This window comes from Poromitra crassiceps (genome assembly GCF_964638095.1).
Source record: "Poromitra crassiceps genome assembly, chromosome: 21".
NCBI lineage: Eukaryota > Metazoa > Chordata > Actinopteri > Beryciformes > Melamphaidae > Poromitra > Poromitra crassiceps.
Genome location: NC_139638.1, coordinates 13,198,466 through 13,218,147, shown reverse-complemented (window position 1 = coordinate 13,218,147; position 19,682 = coordinate 13,198,466). Strand labels below are relative to the sequence as shown.

Below are 19,682 nucleotides of genomic sequence, written 5' to 3'. Positions count from 1 at the left end.
AAACACAGTCACTGAAGAACTAAATCTAGGAAATGAAAATCAATAAAGTGAGGGTCCTTCAAGTCAGTTTTGGTGGAGCACAAAGTCCTTCATCACTTGTGTTATTGGGAGGGAGTGGACTTGGTTCAGGCATTGCACTGTTCTGCCCCACATCTATGCCCCAGACGTCCAGACGGATAGCAATCTGACTACTACTATTTTGAAGGCAAAATATCATTCAGCTCACAAAATGAACAAACCCATACATGTTTTAAAGGAAAAATACAGGGTGCTAACTGAACCTACCATTGTATTTTCAGCAACGAAGTGGTAGGGCATGCCTGAAACTAATTAAGCTATTAGTTTAAGCAATAATATAGTAAGTGCCTAATGTCTCTCCATTATAAGAATAGCACGAGAGAAGAGACAGGTGGATATTGTGAGTGAGACACTGACCATGTTTTAGCCACTGTTCTGCCCTGCATTAACTGTTCTTTATCAGCAGGTGGTAGTAAAGTCAAGGCTAAGCCAATACTTCATCAGACTAGAGTAGGTATTTCCATAGGTCTGACTACGTGAGACATTCAACACTGCTGCTGCAGCGTGTCAAGCCAAAGACATCTGGTCAAGCTCACCGTGGCGTATTGCAATCTTCCATAGCTGTGTCCACCAGAGGCTCTCCGCTCTGCTCCACTAAACAAATCAGCCTGTGTATTTTCGCTCCTCTCTTTGAGTTACGTCAAGCAGGCAATTTAGCCTGCTTTCTATAATAATGCATCCCTCAATGACTTGCTTCCATTCTCTTGGCAGCTACTTGGGATCAAATTAACTTAGTGAGTTGGTTTCAGTAAATTCAGTACTGTTCAGGTTATAGCCTAATCTCATTGCTACATTGTAGCCTATAATTGTGCGTGTATCACGTCACACACACACAAGATGTGACCGAGGCACACAGTTAAGTCTGATTTCCTTGATAAAAAGCATAAGGGAAGTAAGAAGGTCTAGACTAGACTAGACTAAACTAAACTAGAATAGAATAGAATAGAATAGCATAGAATAGCTGAGGAAGTGAGGCATACGGATGAAGCAACAACCTTGAAAAAAGAAGGATAAGACATCGCTCATGTCACAACATTCACATTTTGCTTTGGGGCCAGGGTGTCTATATAGGCCAAACATGGCCATGTTCTCCCCAAACTCATGAAACAGGCTCAGGCTCGCCTTGACGTTTTTCGAGTCCTTGTCGCGACCTGTGTGCTTAATTTGAACAGAAAGCCGTTGGACTTCTCAATCCAGTCAGATGCAAAATTGTTTGTAGCCAACAAGACAACTTCATCGTGGCTAAGAGTCCTCATTTTGATAGAGATCAAATATAGGCCACACAACAGTTTATGTTTTCATATGAATACATGTGTGTTTGGATACTCTCTATCACTGACTGATATAACACAAAGAAAAGAGCGCCACCTACAGGAAATCAAACATCATCCACAGAAAATTCAACTTGGAAAGACATCACAGTCCCGCCCACAATGTTTGATTGACAGGTGATCTGTGGGCAGTGCAGTGCAGAAACACCACAGCAATGAGAGCTAAGCACCAAAGATGGAGAGAGAAAAAGAAGGTAAAACACAGAAACTAAATGAAAAAAGGGCTCGCAACACAAGTTTAAATAGCTCCCGTGGACAACTTTTATTAGGACAAACAGTTTCGGCCTGGTTCGGGCCTTCGTCAAAGTGAAAAATACATACAAAAGGAAGTGCTTAAATAGCTTTTTCATGGGTCTTTGTCTCCACCTAGTGGTGTGGAGGCAGACCCAGGTACAATCTTCAGGAGTTTCACAATGCATAAATCCCAGTCTAAGGAAAATGGCGACAGACAGACAGACACAAGTCCTGTCTACTTGAGCTTACACAGCTCAGCAGTGTCTCCAGTGTGCCAACACCTCAGTCCAGGATGGAGAGGCTGAGTGAATGTGGTCTGGACTCTGTGGAGGAGAGTCATGGTTTCAGAGACGCTGTAGAAGGACAGAATACCTGCTCTGTGATCCAGGTACACTCCTACTCTGGTGGACAGAGGAACTGAGATGAGAGGTGTGATACTCTTATGTATGAAGTGACAACTCCTGCTGCTGCTGTCACACTCAAATGACCAAGACTTGTCATCGTATCCAAATCTACTTTCACTCCCTGTTCTGCTAATATCTTTATATGAGACTGCTATTGAAACTGCCCTCCCGCTCCACTCCACCTCCCAGTAACAACGGCCAGTAAGACCCTCTCTACTCAGGACCTGATCGTAGTCAGTGAATCTGTCTGGGTGACTAGAATTATTATATGACTGTTCTTTACCCATGTTTGTTGCTTTTCTGTTCCCCTCAGATAATAACAGCCGTTTGTGTGCTGTGTTTGGATCCATTGTGATCTGACGTGAATATTTTAAGAAGTCAGCTCTGGTCTTGGGCTCTGGTTGTGGCAGTAAAACATCCTCGTCAGTCACTGTCAGGGGGATCTTAGGCCGTTCCTCTGTCAGAATGTCCTGTAGTTTAGAGAACATCTTCATCACCTCGTCATGACGAGAGCAGATGTTCTCCTGAAGCTTCACGGTGGCTTCCACCAGCCTGTGTTTCTTAAAGGTAGAGGAGTCATAGTGAGGCTGGAGGTGCTGCTCACAGTAAGAGGCCAGACACACCAGACAGGACTTGAGGGCTTTCAGCTTTCTCCCAGTGCAGAAATCACAGCCCACATCTCCAGGTCCAGCATAGCAGCGATCAGGAGGAGCAGCTTGGAGTCCGGTCTTCCTCAGGTCCTCCACCAACTCTGCGAACATGGTACTTTTCACCAGGACAGGCCTCGGTGTGAAGGTCTGTCTGCACTGGGGGCAGCTGTGGATTTTCTTCTGATCCTCTGCATCCCAGCAGTCTTTAATACAGCTCATGCAGTAGCTGTGCCCACAGGGAACAGTCACCGGATCCTTCAGTAGATCCAGACAGATCGAACAGCACAATTTTCTCCCGTCCAGCTGAATTCCTTGCTGCGCCATTTCACTTCTCAGTGACAGTGAGTCAGATACTGGCAGATCTGTGAAAGGGGAGGAACAGGAAATAGTTAGAAGAGGTCATGGGCAGCTGGCTTCAATACCAATATCATCAACCTGAATCATGTTGTGAAATTCAAAGCCAATTGTTATGGTACAATAGAAATATTTTAATTAAGGATACACCTATGTTTATTGAATCAATGTTTGAAAAAGGAATATCATTTTTGAATGATCTTTTGAATAGTGGGGGTGAAATCATGTTGTATGATGAGTTCATATTAGTATAACGCTTGCGACTCCTTTAGATATAATCAACTCTTTGCAGCTATACTCCAGACCTGCAGGCTATACCACGAATGTTGTATAAGAAGATCCAGGATCTGTCCCTTGATTGCTCGATTGTAGTTAACTTGTACCACAACGTAGATCGCCACTCGTTAAGTGGAACCAGGTTTTTCTAATCAAGTTGAGAGCGCGTGCACATGAAAATGCTCGTGCACAGGAGCTCGTGCCCGCAAAAGAGGCGTGGTTTTTAAGCTTTTACAGCGCCAGACACACCTATTTCCTCATTCATTCAAAGCCAACTACTACTATGTCAGAATCAAAATCCGCATTGGCTATTATTAGTCTGTTCCCGAATGATTGTCTAAAGTTACCACTTTTATCCACATCAGCCATTTATTTGAAGAGCGGTTTCGGCCTCCTCCACGTATCCTACAGCAGCTCAATTCACCCTCTCAATAAACTCAATAAAACCGGCATGTCTTTTTTGTGAGTGGATGCAATGTGTAATCTATCTCAGTCCAAAATGCGTATGTATAGACCATTTAGGCTCAATGAATAATAATGATCTCATGATGTGTTTAGTCGCACTGATTGAATAATTCCTATAGGCTAATCAATAAAAAAAAGAATGATAATAAAATTTAAAAAGGCTTCTGAACTGAATCGACACGGTACATGCAGGCATAGATTTAATTTATAAAAAATAGCCTATTTTGTGGTCACACATATATAGGCTATTGTCAGCAGAGTCGCATATCTCCATATAATGATGCTGGAAATATGAAGTTCAATCACATCATACAGGCCAAAAGCAACACAGTTGCAGCTGCAAAATGCAGGAGTAGCCTAGATATGAATAATCTGTGTGCAGGCGATCCCATATTAAATTGCTTAGATGTAGTAGGCTATTCTAGCATGTATGACCATTTCCAACCCAACGTCAGCCTCAGCTCTGTTGCGCACACGGCACGGTGCGCTTTGGAGACGTTTATGTAACCTTTTATGCCGGTTTACTCTCTCACTCACCATTCAGCTGCAATCGATCGGCGGGGTCAAACAACGTATCTAGGCTACTTGAGAGCACAAAAATGAATATAAAAACATATTCCAAAGTGGTAAGTAGGGCTTAATTTAAATGTAGCCTGCAACAAGTGCAAGGCTTCAGTCCTTGATTAATTCAACAGGAGCCTTTTTTTTTCTTTTTCATTTGAATGCAATGTATTTTTCATATGGGGACCATATGAATGGTGACTGGCTGTTTCCAGAGAGCTGATTGGTAAGCAGGTGGGTCTTTCATGGGTTTTGATCTTATCCTCTGAACTTAACCTGCTACAAAGCAGGTTAGCCGTACAGCATAAGTTGCTATGGTGATCTATCTCAATAAGAAGTTAACTAGCGTCGTGGTATGGCAAAACTAGGGTTAAACCTGAAGTTACCTCGCTAAGCCAGTAATCTTGTTTCATGGTACAGGCTACTGGAAGAGGAAGCTACTATTAAATACAAAACAAATGGTATGCTGCCCTGACATAAAGGATACAACATGGATAAATAAGAAACAAATAAATAAGAAAATGTATCCGTTTCATATGTATCTTTAAAGAAATTATGTGCAGCACCAGCAGCCATTCAGTCAAAATGGGAGGATATTGTAGCGAATCAGCAGTACACACATAGTGGTGAGCAATGGTAGTGTCTCCACTACAGATAGGAACTGTGTGGGGGAGTGTTATGTTGGGGAGCACTATGCTGTGGGACCACTTCCGGACGGAGACTGAGCATGTGCAGTCAGTCTCCGCGCACTGCCTAAGGGGAAGCTGCTATCTATGAGCATGACAACAGCGGAGAGTTGTGAATATGAATAACTGTGAATAAAGAACCTGTACCAGCAAGAAGCCTCTGCCTCGTGAAGTATCAGGAACGCTACATTGGCGTCAGAAGTTTAAAACGGTGAATTACCTCCAGAATCGGCAAGATGGTTAACAAGTTCCTGAAGAGAGAGAAGCAAAGACTCAAACGGGAGGCGGGAAGAGAAAGAGCCGGGGCGGACTACCAAGCACCCGAGGAGAAAGAAGACGGGGTAGACGCGGCCGCTACCACAGAGATCCAGGCGGGGATAGCAGCAGCAAGCCTGGGGTTTGTGATGATAAAATCCGAACTAAACGGCGATATCCCCGTAGCCACGGAAGCTACCCCGCGGCTCAAAGAGGCTAGCAGGCGGGCTAACGAGGCGGCGGAGAGAGCGGAAGAGCCGAGGCCGGTGAGAGTGAAGATCGAGCGGGTTGACAACACCGCTGTAGCCATGGAGGCTGTGCCATGGCCCGGTGAAGCTAGCCGGAGAACCGGAGACAAAGACGGGACACGGGTCGAGGAGACGAAGGACGGCGGGCGGCGAGGAAGAAAGGAAATCACCCCGCCAAAATTCAACGGTAAAGGCGAATGGGAGCCATATTGCACAATGTTCAACGTAGCAGCGGAAATGAATGGCTGGTCGAGGGGAGAGAGAGCCAGTCATCTGGTAATGTCACTCGAGGGTGAAGCTATAACATGTGTAGCAGCAATGGCAGATACCAAAGACTTAGACGTGGTAATGGCGGCCCTGAGGAGGCGTTTCGGACGATGCAAAGAAGAAGGCATTATGGTCGCAGAACTGTGTAACAGGCGTAGACGACCAGGGGAGTCGCTGCGGGCGCTAGCCACAGACATTGAGATCCTCAGCCGGCGTGTATACAGCCGGCTGCCGCCAGAAGCACTGGACGAGCTAGCCCGAAACTACTTCGTCCAGGCTATCGCGCCACGGGGGCTACGAGAGCAAGTAATGCTGCAACGGCCAAAGACACTAGAAATAGCGCTAGAGCTGGCGTTTGAAAGAGAGACAGTAGAGGGCTGGGCCATGAACAGCGAAGAGGGGAGAGCTGTCCCCGTAGTGAGAATGGCAGCGGAAAGCCCGATACAAGAAGAGCCAGCGTGGAAGACGGCTTTGGCAGAACAAGGCAACATGGTGAAAGAACTGTCCGAGTCAGTACAACAGCTCAAAGAACAACTGCTCCGCAGAGCGACCCTGCAGCCCAACCCCGCTCGACAGCCCACCCAGCGGAACAACAGCTGGGCTAGAGGGAGCATGATCTGCTGGGGATGTGGGCGTCCCGGTCATCGGGAAGCAGACTGCCGCCGGAGAACGTGGAACCAGGGAAACGGTACGGGGCCCGTCCAGATGGGGCGAGACGGGTCTACGATGCCACAGTCCCCGTAGCCACAGCGTCGCAGGAGGGAGCCCACCGACAGCAACAGAGAGGTGGGGCTCCGCCGTGCCCCGAAGTAGACGACATCGCCGGAGCTGTCAACATGCAGAGCGGGCCGCGCGCGATGAACGGCTGCCATGTTCCAGCCTACCTACAAGGGAGATACTGCGCCGCCCTGGTGGACACGGGGTGTATGGCGACGCTGGTGAACGTCAACATGATGCCCGAGGGGATGCGCCTGGAGCAGCCAGCAGCACAGCTGCTAAGAACAGTGTCCGGTGAGTTAATGCCAATGAGGGGGAGGGGACACGTAATGATAACAGTGGGGAGACAGACAGTGGACTTTCCGGTGTGGGTGGTAGAAATGGCGGGGCCTTGCATCCTGGGGGAAGACTACTTAACGATGAACAAATGCACAGTAGACCTAGGAAGAAGCACATTGACATTTGCAGAAGGAACGGTAGTCCAAATGAGCCAACCGCCCACCGTTCCAAGGGAACGGCCTAACGTTAACAACATCACCGTGTACCGCGTCACCGTAGAGCATAAACCCCACCTAGCAGACCCAGCCCCCCCCCAAAACCACGCCCCTAGCCCACCTCCAAACACTTGCCCTCAGCCAATGCAACAGGCAGAGGGAGAGAGAGAGAGGTTAGAAATGCTCAGGACACTACACCAACGTCAGAGCGAGGGGTTAGAACCACAACAGAGCGACGAACTGTGGAGAGTACTAGAAGAGTACAAAGACATTTTTGCGATGTCGGACGATGAACTAGGCTGCACTCACCTGGTAGAACACCAAATAGACACTGAAGGGGCGCGGCCCATCAGATCATATCCCCGTCGAATTCCAGCAGCAAGAAGAGATATAGCGAACGAAGCTGTAGAAAACATGCTGAGGGCAGGGATCATCGAGCCGTCAGAGAGCCCATGGGCATCGGGAGTAGTGTTGGTAAAAAAGAAAAATAGCGCAAAGATGCGATTTTGCGTAGACTATAGAGGGTTGAACAAAGTGACAAAAAAAGACGCGTACCCGATGCCCGTCATCGAGGAGCTACTAGACATAGTGGGGGAGTCAGCCTGGTTCTCCTCCCTAGACCTCCGCAGTGGGTACTGGCAGGTGCCCCTCTGCGACGATGCCAAGCCAAAGACCGCCTTCCGCACCGAGAGAGGACTGTGGCAGTTTCGAGTACTCAGTTTCGGGCTGTGTAACGCACCCGCAACGTTCGAGCGGTTAATGGAGAAACTGCTGGGGGACATTCCCCAAACAGAATGCGTCGTATACTTAGATGACATCTTGACACACGGGGGCTCGTTTCAGGCAGCGGTGGGAGCATTACGAAAGGTCCTACAGAAAATAGCAGCGGCGGGTCTAAAGCTACACCCAGATAAGTGCCACTTCCTGAAGAAGAGGGTAGAGTTCTTGGGACATGGCATCGGCGAGGGGGGCATCCGCACTCTAGAGGAAAAAACACGGGCAGTCTCAGAATGGCCCACCCCCAGAGACAAAAGTGAACTCGAGAGCTTCGTAGGGTTAGCATCCTACTACAGGAAGTTTGTAAAAGGATTTTCTGACATCGCAGAGCCACTGTTCCGGCTTAAAGAAAAGAACACAGACTTCGACTGGACAGCAAAATGCCACCTAGCGTTCGAAACCCTCAAGAAAGCGCTGACCAAGACCCCCGTGCTTAGGGCACCAGACCCCGCACTGCCGTTCCTATTAGACACTGATGCCAGCAATGGAGGTATGGGGGCCGTGCTGTCCCAGGCAGGGCCGGAGGGGGAGCAGGTGGTGGGGTATTTCAGTAAGACGTTTGATAAGACAGAAAGAAACTACTGCGTCACACGCCGGGAGCTCCTAGCAGTCGTAGAAGCGCTGAGACACTTTAGATACTACCTCCTGGGACAGCCTCAGTTCACCATACGGACCGACCACTCAGCGCTGCAGTGGTTGTGGTCCTTCCGGGAGCCGGAGGGACAGGTGTGCCGCTGTTTAGAGAGAATGGCGGACTATAACTTCACCATAGAGCACAGAGCAGGGAGACACCACGTAAATGCAGATGCCCTGTCACGACGACCCTGCGCGGAAAGGGGGTGTGTGTACTGTGAGAAGAGAGAGGGGAGAGAGAGGGAGCTCCAAGAAGACGCTAGAGTCTGCCCTAACCACACGGGAGATGGGCCAGTGTGCAAGACACTGCGGATGGCAGAAGCAGCAGATTGGAAGGGCCACCAGGAAAACGACAGGGAGCTGTCACCAGTGCTGCAGTGGGTAGAAGCGGGCCAGAAGCCGCAATGGGAGGAGGTGGCGGGGGCCACCGACACAACCAAAGGGCTGTGGGCAGGGTTTGACACCCTGAGATTGAACAGTGGAGTGCTGATGAAGTGCTGGAAAGAGCCAGCAACGGGAGAAAACAAGTGGCGAAAAGTAGTGCCAACGACACTGAGAGATGAGGTGTGCAGGAGCTGCCATGGGACAGTAGGGGCGGGCCACTTTGGGGTGAGCAAAACCCTCCGTCGCATCAGACAAGGCTTTTATTGGGGGAGGATGAGGAGAGACGTACAGGACTTCTGTCGGCGCTGCGACCTCTGCGCGGCGTACAAAGGGCCATTAGACCAGTCTCGCGCCCCGCTCCAACAGCTAGCAGCAGGAGCCCCCATGGAGAGGGTAGGGGTAGACGTGATGGGGCCGTTTCCACGCTCAGAGAGTGGAAATCGATACGTCCTAGTAGCTATGGACTACTTTACAAAATGGCCAGAGGCATACGCGCTGCCCGACCAGGAGGCGGGGACGGTGGTCGACGCACTAGTCACAGGCATGTTCAGTAGGTTCGGAGCACCAGAGACCCTACACAGTGACCAAGGAAGAAACTTCGAGTCACGAGTGTTCGCCACCATGTGCGAGAAACTGAACATTAGAAAGACACGGACCACAGCATTGCACCCCCAGAGCGATGGCCTAGTAGAAAGATTCAATAGGACACTGAAAAAGCAGTTGGCCATCCTCACGGAGGAGCACCAGAGGGACTGGGACACGCACCTGCCTCTCATCCTCATGGCCTACAGATCCGCAACACACGAGTCCACCTCCTGCACACCCGCCCTGCTCATGTTAGGTCGAGAACTGCGGACACCAGCAGAAATGGCGTTCGGCAAGCCACCGGATGCACTGGACGCTCCCCCGGGGAGAGAGTATGCCAGGAGGCTACAAGATCGATTAGAGTCCGCTCACAACTTCGCTCGGACCCAGCTAGAGAAAGCGGGCATGAGACAAAAAAGGAACTATGATGTGAGGGCAAAGGGAAACCATTTCCAGGGGGGGGAGTTGGTGTGGGTGTACACACCCCGGAGAAAAAAAGGGCGTAGCCCTAAACTGGACTGTCACTGGACAGGCCCATGCAGGGTGATGGAGAGAATGGGGGAGGTGGTGTACCGGGTGCAGATGCCACTTGGTGGCAAGAAGGTACTCCACAGAGACAGGTTGGCCCCATACCGGGGGGGGTGCACCCTTCCCCCAGATCTCGGCCGCCCAGCGGTTTCACTTAGACAGAGTGAAAGAAAGAATCTGTTTCCACAGAGAGGGGCGTCCGGCCATGACCGGGCGGGCCCCACTCAGAGACTTGAAGCACCAGAGACACTGCAGGTGGGGTCAGGCCCACCGGCAGGTTCACAGAGACTAACACGGCCACGGAGAGAGCCAAGGGCTCCAGGACATTTGAGCAACTTCGAGTTGTACTAAAAAAATAAAAAAAAATAAAAAATAAAAAAAAAATAAGGAGGAGATGGTGGTTGGAAGTGTTATAATGAAAAGTGAATGATGTGTATGGCATGAGATATTGTGGGGAGGAGACGTGGGAAGAGCCTGAGATGGAAACATAAGATGTGGTTAAAAAACAAAGAACTGTTAAAAAGAAAAAAAAGATGCTGGGAGTGTTGGTACAGGGGAGGTGTGATGTGGTGTCAACGTGGGCGTTGACCTTATTGTTGGGCGGGGAGTATGTAGCGAATCAGCAGTACACACATAGTGGTGAGCAATGGTAGTGTCTCCACTACAGATAGGAACTGTGTGGGGGAGTGTTATGTTGGGGAGCACTATGCTGTGGGACCACTTCCGGACGGAGACTGAGCATGTGCAGTCAGTCTCCGCGCACTGCCTAAGGGGAAGCTGCTATCTATGAGCATGACAACAGCGGAGAGTTGTGAATATGAATAACTGTGAATAAAGAACCTGTACCAGCAAGAAGCCTCTGCCTCGTGAAGTATCAGGAACGCTACAATATGTTGGACATGTGCATCCCATGGGACAAAGCTTTTTCTTGCATTTACACAACTACCTTTGATGTGTATCCATTCGAATTTGACAATTCAAAATAATCTATAGGTACTTGCCTAAATTAAAATAAACTACTATGAATACCTGCTGCGTCAGCATGCGCTTTCCCTCGCCAGGCCTAACGTTACTGGCAGCTGAAAGGCCAACACACTCATTTAGGCTACATGATGCTACGTGGATGGTCCATCAGCAGCTAACTAGCAGTCAGCAGCATGGCTATATTACAGGGTCAAAAGTTGCCTATCGATTCCCCCCTCAGCCCCCCTGACAAGCAACTAGCAAGCAAGTGACGTGAATAACCTCTTTCTGTCGCAGTAAATAACACACTTGTTAGACAAGTTAGTTCGCCTACCTACTTCACTCACCTCAATGGGCTACATGCACAACTCCACTACTTCCTGAAATTAGTACAGCTTCTTTATTTCCTGTCATCACTATTGGATGAACTGATTAATGTCAGGTGTGCTGCAGTCACAACAACGATCAGGCACACCTGATTAATCAGTTCATCCAATAGTGTAGGACAGGAAATAAAGAAGCTGTACTAATTTCAGGAAGTAAAAAAGTTGTGCATGTAGCCTATTGCTTCAAGCCGCGCAGTAGAGTGCAGAGTACCTGGCTGGCTGCAGACAGTGGGGGGGCTCCACGCCTTCTTCTTCTTCTTTTATAGATTTGATTAGCAGTTGGCATCCTTAAATGGTGCATTACCGCCACCTACTGGACTTTGATGTCTTCATCATAGTTAGGTTTGATTGATTGAGTGACTTTATTTGGTGATGTCAACAAAACAGGGCACAAATACAAAAACAGACAATCGCCGAGGATAAAAACACAATAAAGCCCAAGGCTCATTTCCATTGCGGTCCTCTGAATTCATAAAACATAAAAGAGACAGACATGAAACACGGATGGGTATCACCGTCAACACTCAGATTAAGATTAGTAACATTATTACTAGTTTGAAAAGTAATAAAGGCACACTTCAATATTATACAATACATATACATTTGCTGTTATATGTACAGGAATTACAGACATAAAACACATACAAACAACAAGAAGAAAAAGGTGAAGTTATTAAGTTGTCCTTTATTTATCCCATGGGGAAATTCACCCTAGTGCAATTGACAGTGTTCATCATGTATATAGTATGAATCCCATTCATGATACTGTATGATATATAGCTCCTCCCATTCATGATACTGTATGATATATAGCTCCTCCCATTCATGATACTGTATGATATATAGCTCCTCCCATTCATGATACTGTATGACATATAGCTCCTCCCATTCATGATACTGTATGATATATAGCTCCTCCCATTCATGATACTGTATGATATATAGTGCTCCTCCCATTCATGATACTGTATGATATATAGCTCCTCCCATTCATGATACTGTATGATATATAGCTCCTCCCATTCATGATACTGTATGATATATAGTGCTCCTCCCATTCATGATACTGTATGATATATAGCTCCTCCCATTCATGATACTGTATGATATATAGTACTGTATGACAGAAATTATATATATATACAGTAGATATATATATACTGTATGACAGAATTTTTTTTTGTATATGTATTTGTACTTGTGTATTTTGTACGACGTGATACGTGCTTTCGCCTTCTTGGCCAGATCACCCTTGTAAAAGAGACCTTGGTCTCAATGGGTTTTTTATTTTCTGGTTAAATAAAGGTTTGATTGATTGATTGATATAGCTCCTCCCATTCATGATACTGTATGATATATAGCTCCTCCCATTCATGATACTGTATGATATATAGTGCTCCTCCCATTCATGATACTGTATGATATATAGTGCTCCTCCCATTCATGATACTGTATGATATATAGTGCTCCTCCCATTCATGATACTGTATGATATATAGTGCTCCTCCCATTCATGATACTGTATGATATATAGTGCTCCTCCCATTCATGATACTGTATGATATATAGCTCCTCCCATTCATGATACTGTATGATATATAGCTCCTCCCATTCATGATACTGTATGATATATAGTGCTCCTCCCATTCATGATACTGTATGATATATAGCTCCTCCCATTCATGATACTGTATGATATATAGCTCCTCCCATTCATGATACTGTATGATATATAGCTCCTCCCATTCATGATACTGTATGATATATAGTGCTCCTCCCATTCATGATACTGTATGATATATAGTGCTCCTCCCATTCATGATACTGTATGATATATAGTGCTCCTCCCATTCATGATACTGTATGATATATAGCTCCTCCCATTCATGATACTGTATGATATATAGTGCTCCTCCCATTCATGATACTGTATGATATATAGCTCCTCCCATTCATGATACTGTATGATATATAGCTCCTCCCATTCATGATACTGTATGATATATAGCTCCTCCCATTCATGATACTGTATGACCATTCTATGACCCAGACGCACTTATTGTCTGAGTCTGTGGAAATTCGTCCCTCAGCGCTTTCTCAATCTCCTCTCCGGAAATGTCAACAATATTCAGAAATCTTCTCGCCGCATCCATCATCATCGCAATCTTTTCCTTTTTTCCTTTGACCTGTTCTGCACAATTGATCACCATGGCCATGAACGTGAGAAATCCTCTTTTGTCCACACATATGCTTTGTTCAATTACCTTCTTCCGTTTCTGTTCTGGTTCCCTTTCGACTTCCTCCACTTGATCATTTCTCTCCACTCTTTTAACTGCTTCAGCATAAGAGATCCCATTCCCTTCTACTCTGATGTTGTTCACTTTCACTTCCTGTATTCTCTTTGAATAGGCTACTTAATATGTAACTTGCTCCTGAAAGCTGTTGTACCCCTTAGCTTTCACAAGTGCATCACATTGGATTGAAGGCCTTCTCAGTGCAATTTGTGCGGATCTGTCCCCCGGGCTGTATGTTTGACACTCCTGGTGTAAACATAGAATAAAGTCGAAATACCAGCAAAAAACAACAAACAAACAAAACACGTTCAACTCTCAATCGTTTCTGTGGGTGCTGAATCCTCAAAAAAATTAACAGAACTCCAGGACAGCACTCCAATAAGTTTGATACTTTTTATTGCCGCACAAACGTTTCAGGCCAGACGCCCTTCTTCAGTCAGTGTGCCAAGTAATCTGATGATTACTTGCCACTATAAATATCAAACTTATTGGAGGTTCGAATTTATGCTGTGCTACTTCCAAACCATAACCACTAGGGAGCGCCAGATACAAGCTACTGTGGTGCATTTCATATCACTGCTACAGATGCACCACCAGATGCAGCTCATGAGACATGTCAGAAACAAATGGAGAGAAGAGGAAACCAATAAATAAAATCTTGACAGTAACCTTTATTGAATCAAAATGATTTTTTTACACATAATTTTGAATCAGGAAATACTTTTTGCAAACTACAACTTTGCATGAACATCAATTCTGAATGACATCTTTTATTAAAAACACCTTTATCTGTGGATTAGTTTATAAAACATGACATAAAGACACCGTATACTACACTCCTCACAAAGTGCAGGTGATGTCATTTAACACACAAAATAATTCACCATTTCTTTGACAAACACTGGCCTCCACCTCGAAGACACTTTGACAGGAAATCTCACAAATATATTGTTTTTCTTAGGAAAAACAAAGATGACACACACACACATATATATATATATATATATATATATATATATATATATATATATATATATATATATATATATATATATATATATATGGCACCATTGTAAACTGTGGCGAATGTAACATTTGAAATTTCTACAACAGGGCCACAATCTAATACGTAACCCATTGATACCTGATGCAGCATTTGTGTGTGTATCCCTTTAAAGGGATACACCACTTTTTTGTGCCACATCCCCCCAACATAACCAAGATACACCATGCCTTACTGGCACTGTCCGCTCAGTTCACAGTGAGCTACAGTTGTGAAGTTAGTAATTATCGGCATAAAATGGAGGCTAATGGTACGGCTGTTAAAAATCTGCCAAAACACACAAATCACAGTGCCAAAATACATGTTGTGCTTCGGGTACTCACCACACGATGAAATATTAATCCAAAATGCACATAATCTGTGTTTTTGGAAGGAAAAGAGGTCAGCGGGCATGTTTGCAAAGTAGTGCCGGCTACCTCTTTTCCTTCCAAAAAGACAGATTATTAAGGCCTGGGGCCTTGGTGCTGCGGTCAGCTCCACGGTAACATAGTCCGCCATTGGGTACAACGTCCACAGACTGTGGCAACGTTAGTAGTGAGTATTCATGTGAAACGGTATCTCTGAGATCAACAGGACATTAACAGAATTAACAATAGTGTTAAATTCAGAATTACAATCAGTGATTGAATGGATAAAGAAAAATAAACTAGTTTTGAACACATCTAAGACAAATAGCATCATTTTCGGTTCAAATCATGCTCTCAGTGGTAATCCGGTTTTGAAACTTTCAATAAGCAAGATGGCGATTAACCAAGTACAGGAGACTAAGCTCCTTGGAATTACATTGGATAATAAATTATCATGTTCAAAACATATAGATAAATTAGTTGTTAAAATGGGAAGGGGTGTTTCTGTTGTTAAAAGATGTGCACATTTTCTGTCATTTAATTCTATCAAACAGATAACTCAAGCTTTAATTCTGTCTAATCTTGATTATTGTCCTGTGGTATGGTCCAATGTAACGATGGATAAGCTAAAAAAATTACAAATGGTACAAAACAAAGCGGCACGTATACCGCTTCATTGTGACTATAGAACAAATGTTGTTACAATGCACAGCGGTTTGGATTGGTTATTTGTCAAAAATAGATTGCTTTATTCATTGCTCATATTTATAAGAAATATTTTTGTTACAAAGACTCCATCAATTCTGTTTAAAAACGTATCTCTCAGTTCAAACACACACAACTACCCTACCAGACATGCCACAACAGGATGTTTTACACTTCCAAAAGCCAGCTCAAATGCAATGAAACAAACTGTCATGTACAGAGGAATGCAAGAATGGAACTTACTCCCTAGGCATATCACACAAGAAAATAGCAAATTCCATTTAAAAAAGTTGGTAAAACTGCATCTATTGAAAAGAAATGTGTACAATTCTTAAATATACATATATTTTATATTTTATATTATATATATATATATATATATATATATATATATATATATATATATATATATATATATAGATAGATAGATATTATATTACATAATATATATGTAATATATATTATTACATATATAAATATAGATTATATATATTATTGTGTGTATTATGGATTATGGATAGTGTGTGAATTGTGATTGAAATCACCTTTTTTTTTTAAAACATGAATGAAAATGCTCGATTATATACAGTAATTGATCTGCTAGGAGCTTTTGTCTTGTTTGTATGTGCGTTTTGTATGTTTTTAGGTTGAGGGGGGGGGGGACGATGGGTAGGGGGGCCCCTGGGGGTGTTAATCTGGCTCTGTCTATTGCAACAGTCATTGCATAGCTTTGGTCGCCCCTGCTGGTCTAAAAGTGAAAAATGTGGTAAGGCAAGTAAGCTTTTTTATACAGTGGATTTTATACACAGATGTTTACAATTCATTCAATTATTTCTAATGCCACCTTAGAAATGTCTATTCAATGCTTCACTCGTGCCAAAGCAATACAATGTTTTTGAGTTAAAATATCTTCAGTTTGGGGCTTTTCCAAGCAAATATTGATTATGCGATTAAATCAGCAATATATATTTCTGCCACCCCTTAAAATCTTCATGCCACCCCCCCATGAATATTTCTCTATATCCGCCCCTGCGCAGAGTGACAGAACTTAGTGTCAAACACACTCACCCTCTTGGTAGTGATCACTGGGATGCTGCTCTCAGTACTTGGTGTTCCTCTGCTCACGTCTCACCCGGGTTTGTGCGGCGTTGCGACGGGGCTGCGTCATCTTGGCTGTGGGCTTCTTTACTCCATTTCTCACCACAGAAGTCCACGGCGGCGACCTGGGCGTTGGCGTTGGGAGTTGTATGCTCTCTGTAGCCGCTGCATCAGGAGGGTCTAACGCCGTCGTCACCTCCTGTTGACCAGGTCCCGTCTGCTTCTGCACCAGCCGCGCAGTCCCGAGGTCCAGGACTGTCTGGGGTAGACCTCCTTCCACCGTCCTCCAGCGCTGTCTGTCACCCGGCAATTCACAGCCGCTGTAGCCGCCGTCAGGTCCTCGTTCACGGTCACCTGTGCTTCAATGGCCGGGCTCCTCAGACCAGAAACCTCGCTGCTCAGTTGCTCCACTCTACTGAGCAGCGCCGAGGCGTCCATATTGCCAAACAAACCCAACAGGTGGAAGTTTGTCCAAAAAGTGCGAGACAAACATGGCCATGTTCTCCCCAAACTCATGAAACAGGCTCAGGCTCGCCTTGACGTTTTTAGAGTCCTTGTCGCGACCTGAGTGCTTCATTTGAACAGAAAGCCGTTGGACTTCTCAATCCAGTCAGATGCGAAAGTGTTTGTAGCCAACAAGACAACTTCATCGTGGCTAAGAATCCTCATTTTGATAGAGATCAAATATAGGCCACACAACAGTTTATGTTTTCATATGAATACATGTGTGTGTTTGGATACTCGCTATCACTGACTGATATAACACAAAGAAAAGAGCGCCACCTACAGGAAATCAAACATCATCCACAGAAAATTCAACTTGGAAAAAGACATCACAGTCCCGCCCACAATGTTTGATTGACAGGTGATCTGTGGGCACTAGTGCAGAAACACCACAGCAATGAGAACAAGATGGAGAGAGAAACACGCACGCGCGCGCGCGCACACACACACACACCCCCCCCCCCCCCCACACACACACACACACACACACACACACACACACACACACACACACACACACACACACACACACAAACACACACAGCTGCTTTAATAAGTCCTGTCTACTTGAGCTCACACAGCTCAGCAGTGTCTCCAGTGCTCCAACACCTCAGTCCAGGATGGAGAGGCTGAGTGAATGTGGTCTGGACTCTGTGGAGGAGAGTCATGGTTTTAGAGACGTTGTAGAAGGACAGAATACCTGCTCTGTGATCCAGGTACACTCCTACTACTCTGGAGGACTGAGGAACTGAGATGAGAGTTAGGATACTCTTATGTGTGAAGTAACAACTACTGTGACAGTGACACTCTAATGACCAAGACTTGTCATTGTTTCCAAATACACTTTCACCCCCTGTTCTGCTAATATCTTTATATGAGACTGCTATATAAACCACACTCCTGCTCCACTCCACCTCCCAGTAACAACGTCCAGTCAAACCCTCTCTACTCAGGACCTGACAGTAGTAAGTGAATCTGTCTGGGTGACTAGAATATAACTGTGCTTCACTCATGCGTGTTGCTTTTCTGTTCCCCTCAGATAATAACAGCTTTGTGTTTGCTGTGTTTGGATCCAGTGTGATCTGACGTGAATATTGTAAGAAGTCAGCTCTGGTCTTGGGCTCTGGTTGTGGCAGTAAAACATCCACTTCAGTCACTGTCAGTGAGATCTTAGTCCGTTCCTCTGTCAGAATGTCCTGTAGTTTATCTCTGACCTCTGACACAGCTGCAGTCACATCCTCAAAGTAGCGCAGAGGACGGGTATCGATCCTGGGTGAGTTTGTAGATTGACTGAGACGTGACAGCGAGGGGTAACTGTGGAGGAAGTGGATGTGATCCTCTGTGTGTGAGAGCTGCTCCAGCTCAACGTCTTTCCTCCTCAGCTCAGAGATCTCCTGCTTCAGCTTCTCCTGAAGTTCTTCAGCCCGACTCACTTCCTCTTTCTGCTGGGATCTGATCTGCTGCTTCACCTCAGAGCTTCTCTTCTCAATGAGACGGACCAGCTCAGTGAAGATCTTCTCACTGCCCATCACTGCTTTATCAGCAGAGAGATTCATAGCCTTCACCTCCTGTTGAAGCACCTTCACGTCTTTCTCTCTGCCCTGGAGTCTCTGCTGGATTTTCTGCCGATTCACCCCGAGCTCTTTCTGCCTCTCGGTCCTTTCTGCAGCAGCTGAGACTGTGTCGTGTCCTTTATGTTCCTCCACGCAGAGATAACAGATACACTGCTGATCAGTACGGCAGAAAACCTTCATCACCTCGTCGTGACGAGAGCAGATGTTCTCCTGAAGCTTCACCGTGGTTTCCACCAGCCTGTGTTTCTTAAAGGTAGAGGATTCATAGTGAGGCTGGAGGTGCTGCTCACAGTAAGAGGCCAGACACACCAGACAGGACTTGAGGGCTTTCAACTTTCTCCCAGTGCAGAAATCACAGCCCACATCTCCAGGTCCAGCATAGCAGCGATCAGGAGGAGCAGCTTGGAGTCCGGTCTTCCTCAGGTCCTCCACCAACTCTGCTAACATGGTACTTTTCACCAGGACAGGCCTCGGTGTGAAGGTCTGTCTGCACTGGGGGCAGCTGTGGATTCTCTTCTGATCCTCTACATCCCAGTGGCTTTTAATACAGCTCATGCAGTAGCTGTGCCCACAGGGAACAGTCACCGGATCCTTCAGTAGATCCAGACAGATCGAACAGCACCATTTTCCCCCGTCCAGCTGAATTCCTTGCTGCGCCATTTCACTTCTCAGTGACAGTGAGTCAGATAGTTTCACTTCCTCTGAACTGAAACAAGCTGGGCTCTGCTCCAAACCAAACCTCTGTTGTTGTCTTCATGTTCATGTGCTGATCTGCAGTGAATGGGCTGATCAGCTCTTGCACTTCACAGCATGTTTACACC

General features: G+C 45.8%; 2 protein-coding genes across 2 annotated transcripts in view; both read right to left on the bottom strand.

Annotated features, from left to right (window-relative positions):
• Positions 1–1,795: 1,795 nt before the first annotated feature.
• Positions 1,796–16,853, bottom strand: LOC310795266 (stonustoxin subunit beta-like; the record flags this gene model as incomplete). The annotated part of the gene is made up of 2 exons (XM_083657324.1): positions 1,796–2,726; positions 16,811–16,853. The coding sequence occupies 2 exons, from the start codon at positions 16,851–16,853 to the stop codon at positions 1,879–1,881; spliced, it is 891 nt and encodes a 296-aa protein (XP_083513450.1). The 3' UTR covers positions 1,796–1,878.
• Positions 16,363–19,682, bottom strand: part of LOC310795265 (uncharacterized protein) — a gene marked incomplete at its 5' end in the record, with an annotated part of 34,186 nt that continues 30,866 nt past the window's right edge. Inside the window, 1 exon segment of the mRNA XM_083657323.1 lies at positions 16,363–19,536. Coding sequence (XP_083513449.1) covers positions 17,851–19,536 — 1,686 coding nt within the window. The 3' untranslated portion in view covers positions 16,363–17,850.